Consider the following 18,333-nt stretch of genomic DNA (forward strand, 5'->3'; position numbering starts at 1 on the left):
CACAAGACAAGGGGTTTGACAGGGTGTTTGTGTTTCTCTCTCAGGCCCTGCGTGAGGACGTGGAGAGACAGATGGAGCGCGAGAGAGAGCTACAGCAGAGATACGGAGAGCTTCTGTTGGAAAGAGAGACTCTTGCCGCCACCACCACTACATCAGAGAAACTCTGATGTACACATGGCAAACTACATCCACATTAACATGATGATGATGTACATACGTCAACCACATCCATATTAGTTTCGCACAGACAACTATTCCACAATCTCCGAATGCTTTTTATGGTCTGGAATTTCGAGAGAGGAAGCTGTCATCTGTTCGTCATTTCCGTTCATGAAAGATATACCTTAACACAATGGTTGCCATTTAAAAAATGGTGACTTACTGCTGAACTGCCACGATTTTGTTTTTAAACGTTTCGCAATCGCAATCATGTCTAGTAGATAGTAGGAAGTAAAAAAAAATCTAAAAGAATTTGCAACTCGGGAAACTCGGGCTGTGGCGGCCTCTAACAACGGGAATAACTCGGGATAGGTCAGTCTATGAGTTAAGATATCTTTCCATTTCATTTTTCAATTTCCATTTCTGCTAAGCAGCAAGCTATATGTGCTTAGATGATTTTGATTTATATTCGGAGAATTAGCGCAACTGTAAAGACGAAACTGAAGCGTGGAGTAGGCGTCACATCCGCTTTATCGCTTTCAGAGCGTTTTTTGATCGTTTTCCATTGCTCCAGTCCAGACTGTATGATGGAAGCATTTGAACATTGTGGGAGGCGACATTCTGGCCATGCGAGACTAACTACATCTACATAAACATAGCGCCACTGTCGGGTGGAAACCTATGTCCACAAATAACTTCCCTGAAAATGGAAGAAAAAGGTGATCCAATGTAGTTATTATTTACTCACAAGCTCTTTTCATTGTTCCAATAAATTACTTATAAGAACCCGCAGACAGAATTAATCACTAACCCCTAAAAACTGGGAAAGAATCTGTTGTCTTAGGTTTTTGTGTTGGCTATTCAGAAATGGCAGAAATACAAGCTCACAGCGAGTCACTTTGTGCTGCGCTGCGTGCTTGTACGGCTGCTATTTTTAACATTTTTGAAAACTTGGAATTCTGAGAATTACTGATATAGACGGCATTAAACTACGTTTCTAAGATGGCAAAAATAGTCACGATGTGACAGGTTGTGATTGGCTCTTATTTTTTTTTTTGTATATGTATGACAAAGTGGGCAATAGATTTACAAAAGTCTAAATATATCAGAGTATCAGCGAAAGTCCATTTTAGAAGCCTATGGCAGTGGTTCTTAAAGTGTGGTCCGGGGACATGAATGGGATCCAGGCGGCTCCTCAGTGAAACGATTGATGGTTAGGAACCAAATGGACACTTCCAGGTTTGTAACTCAGATTGTGCAAATGGAACGGGTCTGTTTGGTTCCATTTGCATACTCTTAGAGTTATGGGGTTACTCTGTGGCCTAATGCATACCAAATTGAGGCTCCTTGATGTTAAAAGTTTGAGAACCACTGGGATAAGGCTCTCACACATACAACTGATTGATTAACAAATACACGTTAGGATGTTAAAGCTTGTCAGACCATCCGGCTATTTGGACGTGCGTCAAGTTGCCCCCGCTCTCCAAGGTTGTATTCCTATTCCTTTGCGCTGCTAAAAAACAATCATCTTATATACAGTATATAAGATGCATGAAATCGTCACTGTTGGCTGGAAGATTTGTGTCCAAAAGCGTTACTTTACAGAAAGAAATGTTAAATATATTATGGTTTCCACTGATGCATTTTCAGATGATTTATTAATGACGCTCTTGGTTTGCAACGGCCTTTATTCTGAGTCTTATTCTTGCTTCATTCCCATGTCGAATTGCGCTCCAATGCCGTGCTCTTATATATTCTTTACCAAAGATCATACTGGCACATGACAAATTATGCTTTGTTTGTCCGCGTGTCATTTTGTTTAGAATGTATTAAAAACAGAGAGTGCATTTAAAAAAAAGTCCAACAAACCAACAAAAGAATGCATGCAAAGTCTAACATTACAAGGGAACAACATTGTAATGGTCTGACAAGGGGTGAGCTTTTTGAAGCTGTTCTTGCACTTAGTGCTGCCTCTCCCCGAGGGTGGTCGTCTCGCTCGGTACGACGATTAGGATCCTTTTAGGATTTTTATGATTCAGATTCCTTAATGGTTCCCTTTAACAATTCCCTACAGGGGGTTCCAAATTGACCCTTAAATGTCTTGCTTACCTTACAAATGGACCCATCATTTGTACACTCTCAGAGTTATGGTGGTCCTTGAAATATAAAGGTTTGAGAACTACCGGTATTGTAATAGTACAGTAGATGTGAAGTGCACATAACCAGCTGTGACGGTGTGACCCAAACCGGTTCCCGGAAACACTTCCAAATGTGATGGAACTGATTTCCACTTCCTTAATGCTGGAGGCCTCTGGAACTGGAAGAGTTCAAGCCAAGAACGGAGTTGGCTTTCCTCTGTTCTTGGCTTGGAACTATTATGAATTGTACTGCACAAATGAATAGGAATACAAGTTAGAACTCTTTTTAAAACCTTGGGGTGCCAACTTGACGCACATCTCTCCCTTCCCTCCCATCTCTTTCTCCTCTGTGTACTGATGATGCTATCGTAATGTCATTGGCTGAGTTGTGAGCATGCTCAGTGGAATCTCTTGTGTTTAATGTCTTTAGTGACCAATAAAGCTTTTTTGTTTGTTTTTTTAACAGTAGCCTGGCACTTAATCCTTATGGAGACTTGTGTCGTGTGGATACAAGTGTGTCGACTGACTCTTAAATGTAGTCATCACAGTTCGATATTTCTATGCAGTAGTCTTCAGCAGGGTAGGAAGGCCATCCCATTCGTCTCATATAAACTCTTAGAGACAAAAGGCAGACGACCTCTAAACCAGGGGTGGGCAACTTTGATGATGGCGAGGGCCACTATATTTCCACCTTCACTCCAGAGGGCCACATTGCATATTGCTACTTCCTACTTTGTCATTCTAGATCTACAAGCTCAAAACGCATCGCAGAGTATCTCATAGGCCTACAAAAGAAGCAAAAATAGCAGATCTACAAGCTCAAAGATCTACAAGCTCAAAATGCATTGCGCTGCGATGCGTTTTAAGCTTGTAGATCGGCTATTTTTGCTGCTTTTGAATTGGAATCCTGAATAATTTTTTGTTATTTTTTAATTGGAATCCTGAAATGTAACATTTTGATTTAATTTCAAACACATTTAGTTATATATTCATGTTAACTCTATGAACCTAAATACAAATACCTACTTTGCACATAAAAAAAGACATTTTAATACTACTATACTAGTCATTAAGCTACTAATATAGACTGACGGAATTAAAGCAGGTCATGTTTGGAATTCTAACCGCTGAAATCAATAATATATCAGTATTCCGGTATTAACCTGCGGGCCACATTAAGTGAGGTGGGGGCCGCATGTGGCCCCCGGGCCGCCAGTTGCCCATGTATGCTCTAAACCCACTTGGTGTATTTCCACTATTCTTGAATGTTGTGTCAGCTCTATGTGCAACATTCTAAACTGTGCTGACTGACAGGTTCTGATTGTATTATTGACTATGGTTCTGACTATTAATGATGCAGGGTATATGCACATTTCTAAAGTTACAATTGAATTTTAAGACCTTTTTAATTACTATGGCAAAAGTAACCAACAAACAACAACAAAAAGTCAAACATTGGCAGGTAAATCTTTGGAAAATGGCTGAGCTACATGCGGACATACTAAACGATGGCAAATAGAAACTAGTATGAACAGTGAACACATGAAACCAGTATAAACTTATTTATAGCACCCTTTAAAACAGTTACTTGCTTAAAAGAAAGAATCTAAGTAAATGTAAACCGTTTATAAGATGTGATACAAGCAGGAATCCGTGTTGTTGATGTATTTTCTAATACAAAGCTTAAGGTTATGAATGTTGTAGGCCTATGTGTTATTTTTTAAATTATATGCTTCATTTCAATGTATGAATGCATACATTTTCTCACTGGACTGTGGATAGATGGGCAGTGCAGGCACTATCATTTTGAGTAATAAACAAAAGTTGAAGGATAAATAGTCTGATAATGATGTGCATGTTCACATCAAGTATTAGCCTACTTTACATTACTTAAGACCATTTTTCCATTGTTTTATATTAATATTTTGGACAAAATTGCCAATTTTATATTGAGGTGTCCCTACTGCCCACCTATCCTGTATTCTTACACACCCCTTCTTCCCACTGTTTGTGCAATGTCCCTTTGTTAAATTAACCTTCTCTAGTATCAGCAGTGTATAATCGTTACCAAATCTTTCAACTTGTAGTATGGTTTCCAACTATCTGAAATTTAAAAAAAGGTACACAGAGTCACAAGCCACCCTTTACTTTATTTAAAAGAACAGTAAGGGTCCAGGGACATAACAATATACAATTTCAAACATTAAACCACTTGCATCCATATTCTGGAGAGGGAGGGCATTAGCCAAAAATAGTAGATCTACAATATGTTGTACATGTTGTGAGCATGTAGATCTACTCTTTGGCAAGAGATTTAGTGTGTAGACAAAAGTGGCACAAGTACAGAGAGAACATAGGTCCAGTTTACCAAGTCTAGAGGGTTTAAGTGCTTAACCTGTAGTAGGCTATATGTATGTTCTGTATATATGAGTTGTTTGAACCAAAAATAACAGTCTGAAATTCTGTACATCCATGTGTTTTTATAGATACTATGATATAAACAAGAAAACTATTGAACACAAACCAAAATCCTATTCAAGTGGACACAAAATCCCCCTTTTATCAAGGAATCACGACAAAAAGACAAAGACAGACAAAATGGCCATGTCCAGTATCCTGGGTCGATGGACCTGTCCCTGGAAGGGGTGGCTGTTGTGGTTTTGGCCCAGCCACTTAGTCTCCATTGATGGCCTTCGTCACAGCAGAGTCCTATTTGAGAAATGAAATATAAATCAATTAAAAGAACATCATTGACTTCAATCAGCCACACACACTGTATGATTTGACTGGCAGGCAAGAACCTTTCCTTTAGTGCAGTCCTGTGGAGTGTGTTTCATAAGGCTGGCCAACTGAATAACACCCAGAACTCCTTTCCAATCTGTAACATGGACTAAAGTAGTGCTGAATTTTATCCAGTACAGAAGCCAGGCTTACTCAGTTAGCCAGCTTTGTGGAACAGCCCTGATTGAAGAGGCCAAAACATAAACCAGATATTTGTAATGAAGTATTACATAGCATAAGCATGCATTCATTGTTAATGGTTCTGATTATAGGTGGCCACTGACCACTTCCGAAAACGTCCATTCCCGTTTGGCTAATATAAATGACACATATGAACACAATTTAAATGGATGGACATTACATTTAAATTGTTTTCCTTACTTTGTTTTTTACCCCTTTTTTCTCCCCAATTAAGTCGTTATGCCATTTCATTCCTCCCCTCATTTCTGTGTTCCTGCAGTTGTATCCTATGGACCCACCTGCCAGTGAGGAGACCCCACCAGGACGTCGTCTTCATCCTACACATCCCGCCCAACGCTCCCTGCTGAAAGCAGAACGCATGCAGGCTTTTTGTTTCCTCAGCTGGATTGTGTGTATACTGTGAAACTCCAAATTAATAGTAACAAATATTATCCTAACCTATATCTCCTATTCACTTCTTGCCGGAGCCCCGTGGTGGATGGTCATCTTAACTAGACCCTCATGTTTTCTACACTTAATCTATTCTGAATAGTGGATATGCATCACATTCCGCTGCTCCCCGCTGCTCTGTTGGAGAAGACGACGGCTGTTGACCTGAAATAAGTGCCATTTGGCAATGTCCTTGTGCACACAGGACATGCGTGCCTCCAAGTTGGCACATGCACAGTGCCACGTGTTGTCGGCCGTGTTGTAAGTCACCATAACCCTGCCGAGCCAACTACAATGTTCGCGTTCAGGCTTGTGGATTGACAGACAGATGCGATGTGAGGAGGATCGACCAGATTCGGTCAAAACAGAAAACGGAACCTCTGCTGTCAGTGCTTCTTGTTGCCTTTTTAGGTATGTTGCCTTTTTCTCCTCTCCAAAGAACTGCAGATCAACCATTGTGTCCAGGACCGATGATAGGAGAACTTCCTCTGTTGTGTCCTTGTGTCTGCGCTCGATGTGAAAGCGAAGATTCTTCCGGTGAAGAAATGTTGCGCAGTGCGGGCATTTGATTTTGGATCCTGCAGTGGAATGGGTGGAGGGCTCCGTGGGGCTGGGGGACTGGCCACTGCTGGGCACCTGAGGAACACACAGGAAAGGGGGAGAGAGTGAACATTTATCCTACCAACGGTATTATCTCTACATTTACAGACATTGATAGTTGTTGTTCCTTTTGTGGTCAAGACTTAGAAACAGCTCCCCCATTTATTTTTTTATGTGCAATATCTCCCGTAAGTTTTGGTCCGATTTAGAAGCCCACTTTATTAATCTGGCAAATTTGCTTTATTCGGCGATGACGCGACTCTCCACTAGAGGGGAAAATACAAGGGAAAACAGGATAAAATTGCTTTTTATTAAACAATCCGGGAGCGGCATGTAATTATCGTTGAACGGCATCATTTCTGAGTAAAAGGAGACTTGGGTATTTTTGAAATCTGACGTTTGAAGATCAAACCGTTGCGCTATGAAAACCTCACTGGTCGCGAGGTTGAGGGGGAAACATGACGGTCATGTATATGACTGTCATGTATTCAGGGCTAGGACCCCCACAACCTTTTCAGAGATTCCAAATATATCTCATCATTTGACAGCACAATCATCTGTATGTTTTGGATTCATGTCAATTTGTGTTTTTAGATATTTAACCACTCGAACCATCAATACTTAATAAACTTGACCTTTCACTATGTACTTAGTCTGCTCCTTTTCCCCTCAAACCTCTTGCCGAAAATAGCCGATCAACAAGCTCACAACGCCTCGCAACGCAAGGCACTGTGAGCAGCACAAGGCACTGTGAGCTGCTTGTAGATCTGCTATGTTTGCCTAAGGTACTCAGAATATGGACACTAGGGTTCAAGTAGTTAATATAAAAAAGAAGAAAAAAGTTTCTATCACTCAAGGATTTGGAGGACCCCCTGTAGTAACTCTGAGGACCCCCTAGGGGTCCCGGACCCCCTGTTGAAGAATGAAGACCCTTGCTTTACATTACTTGCGACCATTTTTCAAATATTATCTGTTAATCCATAGTGATAAACGTTTATTTTTTGTGTAACATGTTGGATCAGTGTAGTAGCAAGTAGTAATAGCTAATACGTTTACAATCCTAACTCTACAAGTTAGTACATCAAAACATCAATGTCGTATTGCTTACCATTGTGTCCAGGACTGATGATGGGAGAACTTCCTCTGTTGTGTCCTTGTGTCTGCGCTCGATGTGAACGCGAAGATTTTTCCGGTGAAGAACTGTTGCGCAGTGCCGGCATTTGATTTTTGGATGGGTGGAGGGCTCCGTGAGGCTGGGGGACTGGCCACTGCTGAGCACCTGAACAGGGATGGGGGACTGACCACTGCTATGCACCTGAACAGGGATGGGGGACTGACCACTGCTATGCACCTGAACAGGGATGGGGGACTGACCACTGCTATGCACCTGAACAGGGATGGGGGACTGACCACTGCTATGCACCTGAACAGGGATGGGGGACTGGCCACTGCTGTACACCTGAGCAGGGATGGGGGACTGACCACTGCTATGCACCTGAACAGGGATGGGGGACTGGCCACTGCTGTACACCTGAGAAGGGATGGAGGACTGACCACTGCTGGGCACCTGAGCAGGGATGGAGGACTGACCACTGCTGGGCACCTGAGCAGGGATGGGGGACTGGCCACTGCTGTACACCTGAGCAGGGATGGGGGACTGACCACTGCCGGACGGCTGAGAAGGGCTGGGTAGTTGAACACCGCTTGATGGCTGAGCAGGTCTGGGCAACTTATAGATTTTGGCCACTCTAGCCGAGCTGGGTAGTTGACCACTGCTGACCAGGATTATAGCAGGGGTGAGTAGTTGACCACTGCTGGACCGTATAGCAGGGCTGGGTTGTTGACCCCGGCTGACCAATATTATCTTATTGCTGGGTAGTTGACCACTGCTGGACAGTATAGCAGGGCTGGGTAGCCTACCACTACTGACCAGTGTAGCAGAGCTGGCGGACTGACCCCTTCTGGGTAGTTTAGCAGCGCTGGGTAGTTGACCACTACTGACCAGTACAGCAGTGCTGGGTAGCTGACCCCTGCTGGACGGCCCAGACTGGGTGCAGCGCTGCGTGGGACTCGAGCGCTTTTTGCAAATCATCAGGTGCGTTTTCATGCCGACATGCCTTGAGATGGTCTTCTCACACCAGGGACAGTGGTAATGTCCCGCCTTTCTGCAGTCCAGGTTGCATCTGATGATACGCAGACCTAGAGAGTCCAAACAGAAAAGACAATTTAAGTAAACCCGATCGCAACTAATATCTCGTGGAAGTGTTGGTTGTTTGTGAAGTACTTTGAATAAATGTACTTAAAAGGGGCACAAGGGCCGTTCACACACCAACGATACGCTATAAAAGAGACGCAAAACCTGCTACTCTGTCCAGCTGTGGGTGAGAATGGTGTCAGAGGAACACACAGGAAAGCGGGAACATTTATACTAACGGTATTATCTCTACATTTACAGACATCGATAGTTGTCTTTTTGTGGTCAAGACTTAGAAACGGCTCCCCCATTTATTTGTTTATGTGCAATATCTCCTGTAAATTTTGGTCCGATTTAGATGCCCACTTTATTAATATGGCAAATTTGCTTTATTCTTTTAATCTAAAGGACATACTATGTTATTACAAAAATCTGAATGATAGTGCACTTGAATTTATCCTCCATTTCATTGTTTTATATGCTAACCTTTTTTTTCACAAGCAAAGATTCGACAAAACCCTACCTATTTTCACCCACTTCAAATTGAAAATTTACAACAAAAAAAGACTAAGACACTGTTTTCCCGATCCTTCTGATTATGCTTTTCTTATTTATTTTGTTTTGTCTGTCATTTATGTCCTGTATATCCTTGTCTATTTGTGCTGACTGATTACTTAGTACAAAATAATCTGTCAATAAAAATAAAATAAAAAGAGTGTGAGAGAGACAGATATGTATCTCCATATTCAGTGGCGTAAAAACGACATGAATAGGACGGACACACACACACACACACACACACACACACACACACACACACACACACACACACACACACACACACACACACACACACACACACACACACACACACACACACACACACACACACACACACACACACACACACACACACACACCCCAGTTGCCCAACTCTTTAAACATAGCTCAAACATACCTTCAAAAGTGAGTGCGTGTTTAAGATGGGCATTTATATGCCTCTGCATTCTCGGCTTGAAGGCTAGCTTGAAGTTGGAACAGAATGAGCAGTGGTACAGTGTGCAGCAGCTCGTACATGTTTGAAGTGGTACAGACTGAGTGGCTTTCAAAATAGTATGGTGCATCTGTTTAAACAGAGGACAAAACACAAAACAATTACACTGAATGTTGCCAGTGTAGGTAAACAACTGACCAAGCCAGTTATCTTATTATTACTAGTAATATTTCTACAATTGCTAACCTGTATATCCAGTCATTTTGGGAAATTAACAAAAAGTTGAAAGATACATTTAAGTCATTATAAATGTACATATAGATGTGTCATTATAAATAATAAATGTGTCATAACATAAGTCATTATAAATGTACATATAGATAGATGTGTCATTATAAATAATAAATGTGTCATAAATGTGTTTTGCAAGAATCGGCCTCATGGTGGCGCTAGAAGAGGTTCATGTGAGAATTGATGGGTGGTGATTGTCGATTTATTCAAACACATTTTGCCCTAAAATCACGCTGCGACCTGACAGTCGCTTATCTCCCGATTAGGGAGTCTTACTGGTCTTAGATCAGTGGTTCTCAAACCTTTTTTGTGTCAAGGACCCCCAAATTGCTTCTAGGAGCAGTGTCCAAAAATGTGTTTTGCAAGAACCGGCCTCATGGTGGCGCTAGAAGAGGGTCATGTGAGAATTGTGACGGTGGTAAATGGATAGACATCCATTCACCACAATGCTAGTTCTGACAGACATCCATTCACCACAATGCTAATTCTGACAGACATCCATTTGCCACAATGTTAGTTCTGACAGAAATCCATGCACCACAATGCTAGTTCTTAAAGACATCCATTAGCCACAATGCTAGTTCTGTCAGACAACCATTCAAGTTCAACACAAAGCTAGTTCTTCACTTTCCAAAGTCAATGTTTGCATATGTTACTTAATGTATTGGGGTGTTTATTACATTCATAACATTTTTGTGTCTGTGTCTGTGTGTAAGCGTGGGTGTGTGTGTGTGCTACCTTGAGCTTTTCAGGTTGGGGCATTATAGTGAGCTGGTTTGCATCCACACTGGGGATCTCCCCCTGACAGTTTTTCGAGGCTACCTCACACAACTTCACGTTATGTCCTGCCTGTATGAGTGAGTATGAGTGTTCACACTCTGTAATTGCACACACACACAAACAATATGTTAGTGTCACATTGAGATTGCGTTTTGAGATGGCAGATCAACAAGTTCTCTGTGAGGTTCAAAAGATATTTGTAAATACACCCCTCCAAAATTGAGTGCCATTTTTTTAGAAGCATGTCACCAGACAGGCTTGTAAAATATTATTTATTTTATATCCTGTTAATATTTGACTGAAATTATTGTTGTAATTCTATATATTCATTGTTGTAATGGTTAGGTTTGTACGTACGTATATATGCATTTTATGCACCCTGAATTCTTGTTAATGGGAACCAACCACCAAATTTGGGCGTGAGTCAATTTGAGGATACTCCCTAAGGATTCCCCATTTGTAACATAGTCTGTAAATAATGCAAGCTGCTCTTAGATGCATCTCATACCCTGAAAAATAAATTCAAAACATTGTTAATTCATCAACAAAGACGTGTAATGGATCGTGGCTGGGAGTCTGTGCGTCCTCTTCTTCCTCATCTACTTCTCCTGTGGTCAGCAACTCCTCAGTGTAGGTATGCCTTTTTATATATCCAGTGGAGAACACATAAATATATTGTGGCAAAGGCGCACATACCTGACTCAGTGACCACCTCTGGGTCGACTCCTTTAGGTTGGTCCTCAACTTCATCAACCTCAGACAACATCGTCTTCGCTCTATCTGTGTTCTAAAACCAATGCAACACACACATTACATTGCCAATTAACGATTCTATTTGAAATATTATATAGCTAAAAGCACTATTTAACAATGCAGCACTGTTAAAAGTATATATAGATTATGTGCCCTAGTATCTGAGATTGAACATCTTAAAATGATGCTAAATGTTTTCACAATGGAAGGACACAGTTAGATGATAACAAAGAATAATAGTGTGGAAATACACATAGCTCTGACAGCACCTGGGGAAAAGGCAGTGCAGGCAGTGGTCGGCACATTTTCAAGTGCTTCTCTGCATCGATCCTTCTGATGACTGTATGAGTACAGTAAGGGCAATGGAAATGGCCAACACTTCTGTCCCTGCAGGCCTGATTGCATCTTGTAATGTAGAAATCTATACAGCAACAGAACGACAGAAGAACGAAACATTTGTGTTGATAAATCTCAGTTGCATTCACTCGGTGTTGCTTATTTTATAAACTCAGGCCTCAGGATGGCAAACCTAAAATAGTACAATTTCTCTTGCATTAACTTGTGTCGACATTGCTACAATAAGTATTACCAGTATTGTAAGACACAGTAAAAAAAAAAAGACAAAAGTTGACAGTCTCTTGGACTAAAATCGTGACTATAATTTGTACCAAGGACGTTTCATCAAAGAAGGGGAAATAACTTGTGAACCAGCAGCTGAAAAATTGGTATTGAAATGAAAACAGACCAACTTCGAATTTATTTTTTATTTATTAATATATAGGCCTATATATTTTTTTGTAACTTATTTGGTTTACAACAAAAGAAAGGTATTGTAACTAACCTTCAAATTGGACAGCATTTTTCTTATGCGTCTCCAAGTGACGTAATACCTCACCAACTGACGTTCGAGGCTTGTAGAGGGCTTCAGGGCAAAGGGGGCAGTGGAACAAATCACAGCATAGCGTGCATCGTATTACCTGCGGTGGGGTTGCTTTATAAAAAACACTGCTATGGACCTGCTGGAAGAATACAGGGAAAAAATATGTAATTGTAGGCTACCAAAAGTAGAAGGTATGCCTAATTGTGTAGAGTTAATTCTGGGGATGTCTGCCCCCAAGGAACGACCAAACAAAAATCCAACTCTCATGGATAAATCATATTGGTGTCCAAGAAGATTTAGCCAAACATACCTCTTCAGCCATGGTGCTCTGGGTGGCTCCAGTTCTGCTTGACTGTCTGTATGACCATAAAGAACATCAAGTTACTCAGCTGAATGTTTGCATTACAGTATGTTATTGTTAACACAAAGAACACCCATTTTAAAATTTAAAGGAGATGCCAAATCACTCAAAACTAAGGTTCGGCCTTGGTCAGAGATGGGAAAAGTACTCACATTCTGTACTTAAGAGGTTAAAAAAGAACGCACTTCCAACGTGTATGCATTGTTTAGGTCACATACATGTAGCCAAAGTCCAAAACAGTGTGGCAAATGGATGTCTGTCATAACTAGCATTGTGGTGCATGGATTTCTGTCAGAACTTGCATTGGTGCATGCATTTCTGTCAGAACTAGCATTGTGGCGAATGGATGTCTGTAGAACTAGCATTGTGGTGCATGGATTTATGGCAGGAATAGCATTGTGGCGAATGGAAATGGGACAGAGAAAACAGTGTGGCTAATGGATGTCTGACAGAACTAGCATTGTGGTGCATGGAAATGAGACAGAGAAAACAGTGTGTTGAATGGATTTCTGTCAGAACTAGCTTTGTGTTGAATGGTTGTCTGACAGAACTAGCATTGTGGCGAATGGAAGTCTGTCAGAAATAGCATTGTGGTGCATGGATTTCTGGCAGAAATAGCATTGTGACGAATGGATGTCTGTCAGAACTAGCATTGTGATGCATGGAAATGTGACAGAAAACAGGGTGGTGAATGGATGTCTGACAGAAGTAAAATTGTGGTGAATGGATACGTGACAGACATAACAAATAACAGTGTGGTGAATGGATGTCTGTCAGAAATAGCATTTTGGTGAATGGTAGTCTGTCAGATATAGCATAGTTAGTGGTGCATGGATTTCTGTCAGAAATAGCATTGACAGATCTGACAGAAATAGCACTGTGGTCAATGGATATGTGACAGAGATAGTAGTGTGGTGAATGGATGTCTGATCGAAATAGCATCGTGTTTAATGGATACTTGACAGAGAAAATGATGTGGTGAATGGATACGTGGCAGAGAAAATTATGTGGCGAATGGATGTCTGTCAGAACTAGCATTGTGTTGAAAGTAAGTCAGATAGAAATAGCATTGTGAGAAATGGATTTCTGACATGACAGAGATTATGTAGAAACATCAGAGCTGGTACATCTGACATTTACCCTACAATTAATAAGTCATGTCTTTGTCACTGTAATCTGGGGACCCCCACAATATCATGTTGGGACCCCCACGGGGGGTTCAGACCCACAAGTTGAAAACCACTGTGTGGAGCAGCTTATAAAAAACAATTAACCACAGATGGTGTCACATAACCTAGCTAAAATACAAAATGTGAGCTTGTAGATTGTCTATTTTGTGACAGTGAAATCACATTAAATGTTCAATCCATATGTTACAGTGAAGCAACACAAGGAAGTTTAATATATAATGTAATCATTTAACCTTGCCATCAATGGCATGAATGTCAATTAATAATAATAATAATAAAAATACTTAATTTAACATACTCGTTCATGAACCCTGTTAATTACTGCCAGTGATAAATCAATTTTAATTAAGCAGACTGGCTAAAGTGCTATGTTTGATTCATTCCCCCACACACAATACTTAGGCTGCCTTGAACCAAATAACATTTTCAAAGCAATAGATTTCAAATATATAGCAATAGATAAAAAAAAAAAAAAAAAAAAAAAAAAGGCCTAGCACTAGATTTCAAAGCAATATAATTCTTAATGTTAACATACATCACTATCATGTTCTCATTCGACTGCAATAGTACGGAGGATTGAGGTCAGATTTGAGGTGAATCGTTCACTTTTTCATAAAAGCATGAAATTTGGTACACTTGTACAGTTTGGGCCCCTGAACATTTTCAGATATGGAGCCATCGCAAAAACGCCCCCTGGTGGCCATGGTGGCCATTTTAATTTCCACCATTACCATTGAATGTATTTTTCATCATAACTCCTGAACCGAACAAGATAATACAGAATATGTGACGTCTACACCTATGTTTTGATGGTCAAGGATTCCATTGATATCATGTATAACATCATAACATGTTCAGGTGAATAGTTAATAGTCAATTCAATGATGTTGTGAGGTAGTCCCGTGGTTTTGTCCAATTCTTTTTCACTTTTTTATAAAATTATGAAACTTGGTACACTTGAACAGTTTGGGGCCCTGAACATTTTCAGATATGGAGCCATTGCAAAAACGCCCCCTGGTGGCCATGGCAGCCATTTTAATTTCCGCCATTGCTAATTAATGTATTTTGCATCATAACTCCTGAACCAAGCATGATAATACAGAATATGTGATGTCTACACCTATGTTTTGATGGTCAAGGATTCCATTGATATCATGTCCAGGTGAATAGTTAATTGCCAATTCAGTGATGTTTTAAGGTAGTCCGATATGGTTTTGTCCAATTTATTTTCACTTTTTCATAAAAGTATGAAATTTGGTACACTTGTACAGTTTGGGACACTGAACATTGGCAGATATGGAGCCATCGCAAAATCGCCCACTGGTGGCCATGGTGGCCATTCTAATATCCGCAATGGCGGCTATTTTAATATCCGCCATAACCAAATAATGGGGGCATGGTGGCACAGTCGGTTTGGCAAAAGGGCCTTTCTGTGTGCAGTTAGCATGTTCTCCCTGTCTCTCCTACGGTAGATACCCTCACAAAAACATGCAGTAATCCTGGTATCTATAATGCCTCCCCCTGACCAGCCTGATGGAGGGGAAAAGGAACTGGTTGGAATAACGTGTTCCTCCCATGCGCTACGTCCCCCCTGTCAGCTGAAAAGAAGCGGCCTGTTCACTCCTCATGCACTGAAGGAAGCATGAGCTCAGTTTGGGGCTCTCCCCAGGCGTGGCAGAGGCCAGAGGGAGAGCAGAGCCCAGGATTACAGCTTAGGCAATTGGCACAGGGTGAAAAGATGGGTTGCAAAAATTTTAAAATATAACTAAATAATGTATTTTGCGTCTAATTTCCTAAACCATACATGATAATACAGAATATGTGATGTCTACACCTATGTTGTGTTGGTCAAGTATTCCATTGATAACGTGTACAACATCATAAACTGTTCAGGTGAATGGTTATTTATTAGTCAATTCAGTGATATAGTGAGGATTGCAATGAAATAGATGAGAGAATTAAATTTCAAGCATAATTCATGTCATCCGACATCCTGATTTACTGTTACGATGGTGTCCAAATTAAGTATTTATTTTTGGTTGACTCATCTCAGTGCTTTTTTGTGAAGATCTGTCATCTGCTGAACCCCTTCATGAAGCAAGTACTTTCCTGCCAAACTGCACAAAAAATGCATGTTACCATGAGGGTGCACCTGGTACACACATAGCATAGCCTTTGCTGAGCTGGTTTACTATATTGAGAATGTCTGTGCAAAAGAAGAAATGAAGTCTGCCTTTAGTTTTAAATAAACTATTCTCCTGCTACCTAGATCAACTGAGCCAGGAACAGCAGGGATGTGCAGAGAATGTTAGAGAGGCAGGGGCTGAAATGGCCCTTTTGGTGGAAATATTGAAAATAGCCGACATACCGCTCGGCTATTTTCGGTGCTTGATACCACACTGAACTAATCAAGTCAATAGTGGTGTAACGGCATAGATTTCTACACAGAGAGGGAAATTCTTTCAACATTAAGATGCTGCATTCAAGTTCAGGAGAGTTTGGACAAGACAATCCTCTTGAATGCTGCCTTCAGGTATGGCATGGAAAGAGGGCATTTGCATTTCTCCATAGTAAAAACTGCATTCCTGGTCTGGAGAGGGCACTTTTTACAGACAAACAAAACGGCAGGGGCTCAAGCCCCCTTTGATGGCAGAACACATCTCCTAAGCTGCAACCAAAAGAACTCACCCCTGCCATCTCAGCTCTCCTTCCCCTATTCCCTGATGACTCAAAATCAGTGGCCATGATTCATCATGCAATGAATGGCATCAATCAAGCAGAGGGTACATCCAGGACAAGTACAGTACCTGTTGTGACTTTGGACCTCTGCGGAATTGGCCCCTTTCACATGGAGAAGGGGAAGATCATTTTGTGATTGTCTTAGGAGGACTGCATATTGAGATGGTGGCTCTCAAGATACTGGGGGACAGGCTAGAAGGTAGTGGTTGGATGGAAGCCATGGTCCAAGCGAAAATAGCGAGTTACAGAGTCCTTTCTGAAAGCTTCAACCAAAAGAAAGACTTATTGTGGACACTAATAAGTAACATAACAGTAAATTAGGCCCCAGCTAGCGGGATGGCATGAAATATGCTTGAAATTTCATTCCAAATAATCTCATCTATTTCATGCAATCCTCACTGAATTGACTATTAACTATTCAAATGAATAGTTTATGATGTTGTACACATTTTCAATGGAATCCTTGGCCATCAAAACATAGGTGTAGACATTACCTATTCTGTATTATCATGTTAGGTTCAGGAGTTATGATGCAAAATACATTAATTGGTAATGGTGGAAATTAAAATGGCCCAATTGGCCACCAGGGGGCGTTTTTGCGATGGCTCTATATCTGAAAATGTTCAGGGCCCCAAACTGTACAAGTGTACCAAATTTCACGCTTTTATGAAAAAGTGAAAAATGTTTGGAAAAAACCCCGGGACTACCTCACAACATCACTGAATTGACAATATAAGTATTCACCTGAACAGTTTATGACATTTTACATGATATCAATGAAATCCTTGACCATCAAAACATAGGTGTAGACATCACATATTCTGTATTATCATGCTTGGTTCAGGAGTTATGATGCAAAATACATTAATTAGCAATGGCGGAAATTAAAATGGCTGCCATGGCCACCAAGGGGGCGTTTTTGCAATGGCTCCATATCTGAAAATGTTCAGGGCCCCAAATTGTTCAAGTGTACCAAGTTTCATAATTTTATAAAAAAGTGAAAAAGAATTGGACAAAACCACGGGACTACCTCACATCATTGAATTGACTATTAACTATTCACCTGAACATGTTATGATGTTATACATGATATCAATGGAATCCTTGACCATCAAAACATAGGTGTAGACGTCACATATTCTGTATTATCTTGTTCGGTTCAGGAGTTATGATGAAAAATACATTCAATGGTAATGGTGGAAATTAAAATGGCCACCAGGGGGCGTTTTTGCGATGGCTCCATATCTGAAAATGTTCAGGGGCCCAAACTGTACAAGTGTACCAAATTTCATGCTTTTATGAAAAAGTGAACGATTCACCTCAAATCTGACCTCAATCCTCCGTACTACAAGAAATAATAATGTAATGTAGAATAAAGAATTCAATAAAAGACGCAGACACCGCACAAACACGTATGCGTGAGAGAGGAAGAAATATCCACTAACACTGCTCTCGTACAGAGCCAGCTCCACTGGAGGTAGGAGAGAGGGGGCTGCGGTCTGCAGCAATACCCGCCTCCTCTGTCCTCTCGTATACGTTAGCTAAGTTAAACACTCTACACGTTGAGTGTACAAGTCTACAAGTGCATCAAAACATCAATGTTGTATCGCTTACCTCGGTTATTTTGGTGCAGGCTAAACTGTAATATAAAGACCAAAGCTCACCGTGCTGTTCAGTTTCAAAACCTCCAGGGTGGACTTCCGGGAACTGAGGCTCGCATGTTTGATTTGACTCAAGTTGTTGCCACGACACCTGCTGGCTGAAACTAGCCAGGCCTCTTTAAACTGCACTTGTGGAAAAAAAATGATTTTGTTGTGTCAGCACAATGTTTTCACATTTGATT

At 40.9% G+C, this 18,333-nt stretch overlaps 2 protein-coding genes across 2 annotated transcripts in view; one reads left to right on the forward strand and one right to left on the reverse strand.

The window, feature by feature from the left end:
• Positions 1-2,760, forward strand: part of cdc5l (CDC5 cell division cycle 5-like (S. pombe)) — a 29,321-nt gene extending 26,561 nt beyond the window's left edge. The window contains exon 19 of the mRNA XM_080739696.1: positions 45-2,760. Coding sequence (XP_080595822.1) covers positions 45-167 — 123 coding nt within the window. The 3' untranslated portion in view covers positions 168-2,760. The remainder of the gene's footprint in view (positions 1-44) is intronic.
• Positions 2,761-4,601: 1,841 nt separating this feature from the next.
• LOC308297622 (uncharacterized protein) lies at positions 4,602-10,637 on the reverse strand. Its single transcript, XM_080741131.1, has 5 exons — positions 10,526-10,637; positions 9,461-9,626; positions 7,732-8,507; positions 5,558-6,344; positions 4,602-5,006 (listed from the first exon to the last, which is right to left on the reverse strand). Exons 1-4 carry the CDS (start codon positions 10,547-10,549, stop codon positions 5,799-5,801), a joined length of 1,512 nt encoding a protein of 503 aa, XP_080597257.1. The 5' UTR covers positions 10,550-10,637; the 3' UTR covers positions 4,602-5,006; positions 5,558-5,798.
• Positions 10,638-18,333: the final 7,696 nt, after the last annotated feature.

Source organism: Nannobrachium achirus (genome assembly GCF_963921795.1).
Source record: "Nannobrachium achirus genome assembly, chromosome: 13".
NCBI classification, from domain to species: domain Eukaryota; kingdom Metazoa; phylum Chordata; class Actinopteri; order Myctophiformes; family Myctophidae; genus Nannobrachium; species Nannobrachium achirus.